General features: G+C 34.5%; 1 protein-coding gene across 2 annotated transcripts in view; it reads left to right on the forward strand.

The window, feature by feature from the left end:
• LOC113081284 (matrix metalloproteinase-16-like) overlaps window positions 1-8,422 on the forward strand; it is a 54,642-nt gene extending 46,220 nt beyond the window's left edge. For both annotated transcript variants that reach the window (XM_026253359.1, XM_026253360.1), the window contains 4 exons: window positions 2,860-2,998; window positions 5,282-5,432; window positions 5,511-5,626; window positions 7,912-8,422. In XM_026253359.1, coding sequence (XP_026109144.1) covers window positions 2,860-2,998; window positions 5,282-5,432; window positions 5,511-5,626; window positions 7,912-8,240 — 735 coding nt within the window. In that variant the 3' untranslated portion in view covers window positions 8,241-8,422. The remainder of the gene's footprint in view (window positions 1-2,859; window positions 2,999-5,281; window positions 5,433-5,510; window positions 5,627-7,911) is intronic.
• Window positions 8,423-12,388: the final 3,966 nt, after the last annotated feature.

The raw sequence follows: 12,388 nt of genomic DNA on the forward strand, positions 1-12,388 counted from the left end.
ATAATTTGTCACACTGCGCATGCGTGAAATGCGTTAAAAAATTTGACGTAATTAACGACAAACAACTAATTAACGTCGTTAACGCGCTATTTTTGACAGCCCTAAAATATATATATACACACACACATACATCACACAACTGGTCAATAGGTTTCGAAATAAAAAATATTTTTCATTTGAATTTTTCTTGAAAGAAATCACACTGAGGTTGCATTTATTTAATCGTAAAATGTAAAATTGATAAATTAAATTGTAATAATATTTCACAATTTTAAGTAACAGTTTTTCATTTAAATATATATTTAAAATAAGACTTATTTCTGTGATGTAAAGCTGAATTTACACAGGCCATTACTCCAGTTTGATCAAAAATCACAATTGGTGCACAATTATTATTGGTTCACGAATATTAATTATGGTCCTTTTTATTAAATGATTATTGTCTATAGTTTTAAGATGACTTAAATAAATAAATATAATTATATTAATAGTAAATTAAAAAGTAAGGTGTGCTGAAGCTCTTCTGTCATAGGCAAACGCAGATGAATGTGGTGCATCTACAAGCTGTGCACAGGTCACTGTTGTGTGTGTGGGCTTCCCTGTGATCAAAGAGTGGCAGGCAAATCTGTTTGTCTTTCTCTGGTTTTGTGATAGAAGAGGCTGGTAAGTGAAGAATGAGGAGGCGGAGGAGTGTGTATAAAAGCCGAAGAAAACCAGCCACAATACTGGAGTGTTGTTTTTGCATTGTTATGCAGTTGCTAAGGTGTTCGGAGTGTTTTTTAGTATGTTGCTAGGTAACTGCTCACAGGACCCAATCAAATTTGAGGTATTATTTAAGTGAGTATGGGACAAGTAATACAAAAGTGCATTCTAAGCAAACACTACTAATAAACAAAATCGCTGTGCTCTGTTTGATACATTTTTTAGCTACAGTGAGGAACAAGAGGAATCAAAGTAGTGGTGCAAAATCTGAGGAGTGACGTCTCTATAATCGAGTACAAAATGCTGTCAGCGAGGAGCAGGCTGAAGAAGTGTCATCTGAGCGCATTACTGCAGGATAAAATGAAAGACGTCTTCAGTTTTAGAGATACTGATGGTCAGATTACATTCTTCAATTTGCAACATAAGATTAGTCAGGAGAAGCAAATGTGTGCTTGAAGAATAATGGAGTTGTCATCTCTGAGCCATATGTTATGCTCAAACTTGGTCCTGGTGAAACGTAGTGTTGGTGCACAACAAATTCTCTCAGAACTGCATATCAACGAGATGTGTTTCTGGATGCTGATTGGTCGATGTCATGTTCCAGCTGTGCTACACTACACATTATAATTATGTTCGACAGAAGAAGAAAAAAATCAAAGAATGAACAAATAGAGACTGCTTGACAGAAAATGCTACTTCTTTATCAATTTCATTTCATTTATTTGAATTCATTTATTTTTGTTTATCCATTTAATATAGTAATATAATTAATATATTATTTTTATTTTATATTTAAATAAATATTTTTTATTGCTTTCAAATCACTTAACTGAGATTACTGTAATTGCATCCGAAATAAATTTATAATAAATATTCATATATATATATATATATATATATATATATATATATATATATATTACGAACATTATATAAACATTAATCAGTAATCGCTCTGATAGCACTGCATATTTTAATAATTATTATTATTATACAAGCAAATGTACATTAGATATAAAAAAAAAATTATGCACAAACATGAGAACTATTCTGAGAATCTCATTAAAACTTTTTTATGACATTAACAAGGTTGTTTAATTACCAAGGTATATTATTGTAACTTATTAGGTCTTATTAACTAATAATCCTGCCCAAGCGTTATGTTATTTAGTTAACTATTCATAATAATAATAATAATAATAATATATTTTTTATTGAATGTATTTAATATTGAATTATTATTTATACATAACTTACTTTATATTATTGAATAATATTCTTTATAAAATATTATGAATATATATTAATTATATTAGTAAAAATATATTTAATTTAAATATATATAGCAATGTTATTTTTGAATATTTTAAGTTCAGCATTTGGAGAAAAAAAAGTCATACAGGTTTGGAATGATATCACATATATTTATTATTTATTAAATTATTATGTAAATAATATATTTATTATTTATGTAAATTATTAACATTTTAATGATTTAATATATATTGTATCTTGTATGTTCATATAGTTTAAATTATTATAAATAATATTTAATACAATTTAAAATGTTATATCATCCCATCATCCTCTTCAGTAGCACAAGAATGATAAAAAAAACACACAGATAAACATCAGTTACACACTTAATGTGCATCCTTTGCTCTTCACTATGACTAAAAAGCCTCCAGCGTCTACCGAGAACCATGAAAGAGAGATAGAAATACATTAAATTTCCATGTGGCTATTTTATACATTTTGATTTCTGGACTCATAGCAGCTGCCCAGGAGGGAACAATTGTTAAGGCCACCACAGAGCGATGTCTGTTTTACCACTAATGCTTAAACAAGCTTGGAGACATCACAGCAGTGGCATCAAAGCTGTAGATGTGTGACGTGGGATCCAGAGCAGCTGTGGCCAAACAGCAGCAGGTGAAGGCCAGGACTATTCCCGTTAGGGTTTGAGTTATTTATAAAATATACTTTTTTGAGCCTAAAACAATGACTTGTAAACAACAGAATAGCTGCTTTCAAGACTAGACTTCTAAAGCTTTGTATTGACCACTATGTGCTTCAAAAAAACATGCAAAGCCTTATGGGATGTCTGACATGTACCATTCAGCTAAGGTTTTTTTCTGCCTGTGTCTTCTCTCTATGAAGGACCACTGGTTTTGGAGGGTCAGAGATAATACTGTGATGCCCGGTTACCCCATGCTCATTAACGTCTTCTGGAGAGGTCTGCCACCCAAGATCGACGCCGTCTATGAAAACAGCAAGGGCAAATTTGTGTTCTTCAAAGGTAAGGTGTGTGTGTGAGAGAGAGAGAGAGAGAGAGAGAGAGAGAGAAAGAGAGTTGAAAAATGCAAAAGAGGAAAAGATGAGGCTGATACAAATGAGATAATGACAAACACACACACACACACACACACCTACACAAACACAGCAGTTTTCCACACGCTTTTGTTCCTCGACAACTAGATAAATGGTCTCCCGTGTTCAGAGAGCCTAATCAACCTTTTTAGCCCACCGTGCCTGTCATGTTTTTAGCATTATTTATTTGCCTGAACACCGTACATCTCCAGCATCAGATCGGAGAGCAAGAGGAAAGAGGGACGACTGAATCATGGATGCATGGAACAATTATGTTGTTTCCGTCTATCGGTGTGTGATTGTGTACTTTGCACTCTAAACCTCTAACACTAGATTGCTAGATAAAACACAAAGTAAAATAACTATGAATGAATGTGAATAAACTTTTTTTGATGAGAAATGTTTGAAATCACACCAAGCTCATTATGATTGAGCTTATAAACTCATCACATTTGTGATTTTCTTCCCATGGGCTCGTATACAGTGTGTGTGGTCCATGTGGAAGCAAATAAACACTTTTTTTTTTTTTTTTCTCACACTCATTGCCGGTGGAAAGCAGCACAGAGTGAGGATCACTTACACTGACCTCTGAGCAGTTAAGTAGGTCAGAAAGCATAGCCAAATCTGGACGTTTAAATGTGTTGTTCTGGATAACGGTGACCTCCAGCTAACATTTACAATAAAACCATCCTGCAGTTTCACTTTCACAAACACTCGCACAATGACTGAAAAAACGCACACACACACACACACACACTAGGTTCCAGGGGTCTGCAGAGATCTCTCTCACACTCGGCCGTGACCCCGCTGAGAGGGCCATGAGAAAGACACAGGTGACGTGACAGGCATTTCCTCCTCCAGAGGAAGAATGACGGACCTGTCCTATTCTGACCCCTCAGACTCCAAACAAACCATGACGGCCCGCTGCGCCCCTGCTCTCCTAAAGCACACTGACATTTTAAATTGAAGGCATTAACAAGTCATGTCTGAGTAACAGAGGCCTGCTCACGGTAATTAAAGGCAAACAGGAAGTGCCTGAACTGTGAAACTGAATGTTTGGTTTTGCTGACACAGACATTTCTGGAAATGATCAATGTATCAATAACCTCAGTGTCAGATTATCAGTGATTTGAGGAAGGTTTCACTGGTAGAAACAGGAAATGTGATTAGGGTTATCTTTACAAAGTTTGTCCATTGAATAAATGTGCATACGGTGGAAGTAGGGCGATACTGTATATTATTAATATATATATATATATATATATATATATATATATATATATATATATATATATATATATATATATATATATATTCTTTACTGTATATGTCCATTGTCCATTAAGAACATTAATTAATTCTAATATTTAATAATCATTGCTGCATTATATATAATAATAATTATTATAATATGGAATAAAAATTATACTAAAATGTAAAACTGTATTTATAAAAAAAAATTATATATTAAAAATATATATAAAAAATTAACATAAAGATAATTTGAACTCTCTCTCTCTCTCTCTCTATATATATATATATATATATATATATATATATATATATATATATATATATTACAGACACATACACATATACACAAACATATATATAGTATTTTGTAATACTTGAATATTTTATAACATACTTAAGAATGTATGTGTAATTTATAGTAATATGTAAAATATTTAATTTTATTTATAATATTTATAATTTTTTATATTATTGTTTATAATTATTTTACTTTTACTTTTTTATATATTATATATTATTATTTATTAATTAAGCTAATACTGCTTTTAAAATAAATGTTTACTGTAATGTTCTCATTATAATTTTTTTTTATATTTTTTTATTTTATAATGTACAGTACATGGAAGTATTTATTTTGCTGTTAAATGGCTTAAAATATTTAAATGATTCATAAAGTATGCAACAAAATGCAGTATAATCAATCAAGGCATATACTGGTGGAAAAAAAGCGATTGAAATCATCACAATATATAATCAATAAATTGTCCAAAATCGGCAAACCCCTCAGCGGTATGTGGAGCCACACTTGAACAAATCAGCAAGTCATAAAGAATTCATAGACTCCATCATTTACATTTTCCTTCTTTGACTGAGCTGAATGACAGAGCGTTCTCAAAATCGACCCTGGGCTGAATACTGTAATCTCCTGATTTCTCCTTTGTTCTTGTGCTGTTTCTAGGCAAGCAGTTCTGGGTGTTCAAGGACACAATGCTACAGCCTGGTTACCCGCAGGACATCTCAATGTTTGGAAACGGCATGCCAGCACAGAGTATAGAGACAGCCGTCTGGTGGGAGGACGTGGCCAAGACCTACTTCTTCAAAGGAGATAGGTATGTGCACAGCATGCATGTGTGTGTGTGCGCTCGGCCATGTGTGTGTTTTCACTTTCTCTGTTTATCTATATGCAGGTATTGGAGATATAACGAAGACTTGAAAATGATAGATCCTGGTTATCCCAAGTCCATCACTGTATGGAAGGGTGTTCCAGATTCTCCGCAAGGAGCGTTTGTGGACAAAGCTAACGGTAAATTTATTATTATATATTTTTTTACATTACAATTATATTTATATATATATATACACACACAATTGTTTCACAATTTTTTCTTTAGGTTTATTGTTCATTCAGAATATGAATTATTTTTAAAATCTACGTAAACTGACAAACACTGTATTGTAATGTTTGTAATATAATTTCCTGTCATTTTTTATTATGTTATCGTCTAATCTAATTTAAGCTAAAAAACCATAAGACTTACTTTCTCCTATTCAGGATGCTTTTGAACTGTAAAAATGACAAAGCTTTGTGTGAGGAACCCACCAAAATTAAACATCCCTTCTGCCTTGGCATATTGTGCACAAGTCACATAGACCACTTTTATGTTGACAAAACATTCATTTTAAGCCATCGAACTCCCAAAAAAAGACCAAAACTTGGTATTTTCAATAGATTTTGTTAGTGATGTGGTGCTCATGCAGGCGACACGAGTTTGAATCCCGCTTGCAACATTTCCGAACCTCATGTCCTCAGCATCTTCCCATAATTTCCTGTCGTTTCCCCACTACATTCATAAAAAGAAAAAAAGCAACAATTGCAGAGAAATAATTTGGAACCCAATTTGGAACATAATAAAAAGGGGAAAACCAACAAAGATTCTAAACATATACAAAACTTAAATAAAGACTCGTTAGCAAACTAATTTAAACTACAAACAGACCATGCAGCATCTAAAACCCTCTTGCAATTGACTCTGTATTTTTTCTGTCCATTATGAAGCAGTGTCATTCTCGTTTACACTGGCCTATTTTCATTCTGCACAAGAGCACAGTTCTGATAGGTTGTGTGTTTTGGGCGAGTGTGAACGTCTCTGGCAGGAGCTCTCGGGGTGGGTACGTCTTGCATGAGTTCAGTCCGTAGCTGCAGGCGCACAGGTCGACAGCCACACACATGCCATCTGTGCCCAGCCCTGCTGCCAGGTTTGCTCGTGGACGCAGGCGTTCATCTGAGCGTGAAGGGTGGATTGATATTCCAGGGAAATTGTTTGGCTAACCACACTTTGAAAGTGATTGTGGGCTTTCTTTCAGCCCTGTCTCTGCACGTTACCCAAAAGGCCACTGTGGGCGATACAGAGTCGAGAAAATTGACCCTAATTATGTGTCATCATGCCCAGCCGATCATGGGGAGATGGGAAAGTATAGTTTTTTTATTTTCCGTTTTTTTTTTTCTGCGCTTTAGTCCTGCAAGTATCGATGTTACGACAACCCATGGTCTTACGATAAGCCTTTCAGATCACACTTTTTAGATCACACTGAAACCCTCTTCCAGTCTGGAACATTTTCTTTTCCAAGATGTAGAATCTATGTTCAACACAATTAGTGGAGAGTGTCAGGAAATTAGCAGGGAGATGTGAGATCAAGATTAATCTCAGACTGGAACTTGCATCACCCACACGTGCACCATGGCTTAATGTCAACGCTAGTTGGCCTGAACAACCCAAAAATAGATGACAGATCTGATGACACTTTGGACAAAACAAATATAATTTGTTTGTCACGTTTTTTTTTTGGTCATTTAAATAAAACATTTTTAAATGCACTTTTACATATATTTATTATATAAGTGTGGTGACCCATACTCAGAATTCGAAGCTGTCCCGTCCCGAGATTCAAACCCACAACCCTAGGGTTAGGAGTCAAATTCTCTAACCACTAGGCCACGACTTCCCCAATGATTAAAAAAATATATATGTAATTGTGAAATTTTAAAACAAAAAGCTAAAATACATATTTGTTCATTTTATAATATATTTTATAATATTAGCTAATATTTTTATTAGTTTTAGTATTTTTCTGTTCTCATTTTGATTTTAAATAGTTTTAGTAATTGTGTAGATTTGTCTTTTTTATTAACTTATTTTATATTAACTAATAGGTTAACTAATAGGTCTTAGTAGTTTTTCTGTTCTTATTTTAATTTTAGTTTTAGTATTTTTGCTGTGTGCTTTTGACATTTTTATTAGCTTTTTAAATATGTTTGTATAGTTGTTTATATTTTTATAGCAGTTTATTTATAGTTATTTTAGTATGTGAAGTTAAACTAAATGAAAATGAGAATGAAAATGAAAAGAAATGTTGCCACAGATATTTATTTTGAGGTTTGCTAAAGTCGATACTTAACAAGACTTACTTGTTAGATGACCACTAAAGTTAACAAAATGTAAAAAATTGATTGAAACGCACATTTAAAATTAAATATCCAGTTTAAATATGAAAACAACTTACAATGTCTCCTGTGTCGATGCTTTGCAGGTTTCACTTACTTCTACAAGGACAAAGAGTACTGGAAGTTCAACAACCACAGGCTGCGGGTGGAGCCCGGCTACCCTCGCTCCATCCTCAAAGACTTCATGGGATGCGACCTCACGCCCATCGACCCCGACATGCAGCCTACGGAGGACGAGGACGTGGTGATTAAACTGGACAATGAAGCCAGCACGGTCAAAGCCATTGCCATCGTCATTCCCTGCGTCCTGGCGCTCTGCCTGCTGGTGTTGATCTACACCGTCTTTCAGTTCAAGAGGAAGGGGACGCCCCGACACATACTGTACTGCAAACGCTCCATGCAGGAGTGGGTGTGAGTCACACGGCCACAAGACACGGTGGCGTAAACATCCTAAACTTGCGAATTTTGGCTCTCGACCTGCATCTCGCTCAAGGAGAACAGAGGGGGCCTTTGCTTTGATTCCCCCCTCCAGGAGACGAGGGGCGCATTTCCTTCCAAAACTCCCTTCTCTTGTCCCATTGGCCCCAGTGCACCCGCTGTAGGGACATGCGGGATTGCAAGGATCCCATGGTGCATTGCACCATCCAGTGCCACCATTTGTCATGGAAATGGCTGATTGCTATACCTTTAGGTTTTACAAGTGCACGCCGAAAACATGAAAAAATTAACGAAAATACCGCAGGAGTCGCGTTTTCTTTTACTTTGCGAATTTTAGCTTGACTCCGATCTATTTATTTTTCAACTGAAATATTTACGATTCCCTTTAAAGCATCCCAAACCAAATAAAGACTCCAAAGAGGATCTTTTTCTTCTTTTTACGATTTTATTATTATTATTATTATTATTCCCTCCCTGCTCTAAATATTTTACAGTGATATGTAGTGGGGGAAGTTTTGACTGTTGTGGCAGTCTGTCTCAAAAACAGGGGCCAAAATATTCTGCAATATTTTTTAATAGCCTTAATTATGGATTGCGTTGTTGCTTTAGTTTTTTGCTTATTCGTTTGTTTTAGAGCACCGCTTCGTTTGTCCTGTCAGATCGGCAGTGCAGTATTGCTTTGCTCCCTTTGAGATCAATTTGAGACCTCATTTTTGCCAGGGGCCACACTGGAATGGGGCAGGACTCCTTAAACCTCTGCCTAACATATCAGTCAAAACAGAGGGAAGACCAAGCCACTGCAACGACGAATACTTTATCGCGTTTTTTCCGTCTGACGGTAGATTTGCAACGCAAAGGAAGTGCTTGAACCGTTTATCGTGCTTAACGCTCACGTTTGGTCGTGTTTACACAGACAGAGATCTGAGAATTTGTTTCTTCCCTTTTTCCGAAAGGTTGCTGAGACAGAGCATGTCATCTCCTTCGGACTGCCTTGTTTTAGGTCTGGATGGGATTCGAGAACCTTGTTGTTTAAACCAGAACCACCAGAGCAACTCAGGACAGCGCTTGATTCGAAGTGTATGCAAGCCTTCACATCCAGTCCTGTGTCTTTACTATCAACCGTGAAGAAAATCAAGGATATATCATGTAACGTTTCATCTTTGCTTCTGATCGAAAGTTTCTGCGAATGGATCGGACGTTTTCTTTGTTTTTTGTTTTTTTTACAGAGTCAGAACTTTCGGGTTCAGTTCTTGTCTTGCAGTCTGACTCTGCATTAGCATTTTTTACGATACTTTTTCTTTCTATATTTTTTTGGTACATTTGAAATCAAATGGTCTCAACCTCAACTTTAAAGTGGTACTTAAAGTGCTAAGTTGTCATCTGGCACGTTTCTTTAGATGCGAGAAAAGAACATACATGATATTAAAAAAACATAAGCGTGTTTCTGGCAAGCGATGTTTGAATGTGTGTCTGTATTGAAGTTAGATTTTTTTCTTTTTTCCATTTTCATTGTTTTAAGAAAAAAAAAATGAAAAAAAATGGGATATTCTTCAAATTCATGTACTTCATGACTTGGTTTGGGACAAATTGTCCTGACAGACTTAATAAATTAATCAGTATATGATTAAAATGCCTTTTAGCGCTTTGTTCACATTTATGATACACATACAGCATTCAGTCTGGAAAAACATATAAACATCTACTCTTTCAACTAACACAAATACTATGGTAATAGCATAGTATTTTATTTTGGTACTCATTTAGTACCACACAATATCAAGACACTCAAAATACTCAAAAACACTATGGTATTACCATGGTACTGCCACAGTACTTTTCTGCCTTTCTTTCACTTCCAAAATGTACCATGCTACAGTACAGGACATTTTATCATTAGTAAGGTATTTTGAAAATGGTACCATGGTACTATGGTATTTTGGACATTGTACCATGATACTATTATGTTATTTACTATGGTATTTTGAATATTTTAACATGATACTATCATGTTATTTACTATGGTATTTGGACATTTTACCATGGTACAAATACCATGGTGTTCTGAACATGAAACTGGGGTATTATGGTATTTTGGACATTTTGCTGTGACATTTGAACATAATACCATGATACTACTATGGTATTTTGAACATGGAACCATGGAACTATAAAATCTACTATGGTATTTTTCACATTTTACCATGGCATTTGATCATAGTACCATGATACTACTATGGCATTTACTATAGTATTCTTGGATATTTTACCATTGCAATGGTAATTGAAAATGTACCATAGCACTTCCTACGTATTTTACACATTTTACCATGGTATTGCCATGATATTTTATACATGGTATCATTTATACCATATACTACTATGGTATTTTTAACACCTATCATGGTATTACCATAGTGTTTTGACTTTTATCATGGTATTCTGATAATGTAGCACGTATTAAGGACATGTACCCCATTCTTGAAATACCATGTAACTACAATAGCACATGAGTTCAAATTCCATGATATACCTCAAAAGTACCATAGTATTTCCATCTGATGTACCACATAGAGTACATTTTGTAAGTGTTCTATCCTCTCTCTTTCTCAATGTGTATATGCGTGTATGTGTGCATTCTCATCAGTGCATCTGAACGTTTCCCAGAATCCCAGCCGATCAAACATAAGTCAGTCTTGAACAGTTGAAAGGAAACGGCAACCATTAAATAATCCAGAAAACCAAGTATTCATAAAGGTGGTGTGTATCCTGTGGTTATATTTAGCTAGTCATGATAAGAATCAGAGCATAAAATATGAACAGAGGTGGGCATAGGCATTTAGAACTCGCCAAGTGCAAAAGTAAACAGAGACAGCCGCGGCCCGTGTGCATTCTGATTGGCCGTCGGTGCGCTGGCATGGCGGATGAGGTCAGGTCAGCCATCCAACTGCCATCTATGTTCCAATTCAAATCTAGCTCAGCAAAATGACTGCGGCCATCGTTACTGCAAGCATAACAGCTGAGATGAGAGATTAAAGCTGTAAATGACCCGAATTACTGTCTGTGACTGTTTCTTAAACATGATTCACTCTAAACAACCAGCAATGTTGATATAGGGATGTGTGAAACTACATATTTTCCAAATTCAAGTACGAGGTGGGTCGACTGAATGACTAGTCAACTAGTTAAGATTAAATATAAGGCCAAAAATATCCGATTGCATGTAACTACTATTCAGAAGTCTTGGGTTGGTAAGACTTCTTTGTGATGGTTATGAAAGAAGACCAAGGCATACAAATACAGTGAAAACTCTAAAATTGTGAAATTACTTACATTTTAAAATAATTGTTTTCTATTTAAGCATGGTAAATACATTGTGACATTAAGTCTTTATAGTCACTTTTGATCAAATTGATATGGAAGCCAGGATCTGCAACACGAATAAAAAAATATATATATATAAAGGTGATTTCTCTGAAGAAGTTTGAATTGTGAGATAAAATGTGTCACAATGACATTAAAAAAATAATCATCTGTGGTGAAATAAAAGAAAGAAAAGTTTGCATGAAAAAAAGTTTTAATGTAAATTTAGCATTTCTGAGAAAAAAAAACTGAATTGAGATGTTTATTGAGTGAACTGAGTTGAGATTTAAACTCAAAATTGAGAGAGAAAAAAAATGAATTATAAGTTTATATTTCACAATTTAGTCTTTTTTTCTCAAAATTGCAAGAAACAAAGTCCAAGATATGGATATAATCTAAAGTTATAAAAACATGTTGCATTTTTTTATTTATTATATAAAAATAAATAAAACGGACAAACCCCACACTTTTGAATGGTCGTGTACTTACATTTTTATTTAAGTAGTAAATAATATAGTCATCTGACTACAATTTTCGTAAAAGGGGTGAACTTGTTTTTCGATGGAATCAGTGGTGGAATAAATGCAATTTAAGACAATTCCTCATAAAGAGCATTTTATGCTGAAAATCTGACATTAAAAAGATCAAGCAAAAGCTCAGTGTTTTAAAAACATACACTGTAAAGCTGCGTCTCTAAATTCATCCAGTTTAAACTGCAAAAAAAAACTTAAGAATAAAAAATAAAAAACATCTGCTATTTACATT

Source organism: Carassius auratus, unplaced genomic scaffold, assembly GCF_003368295.1.
Source record: "Carassius auratus strain Wakin unplaced genomic scaffold, ASM336829v1 scaf_tig00033592, whole genome shotgun sequence".
In the NCBI taxonomy this organism is placed as follows: domain Eukaryota; kingdom Metazoa; phylum Chordata; class Actinopteri; order Cypriniformes; family Cyprinidae; genus Carassius; species Carassius auratus.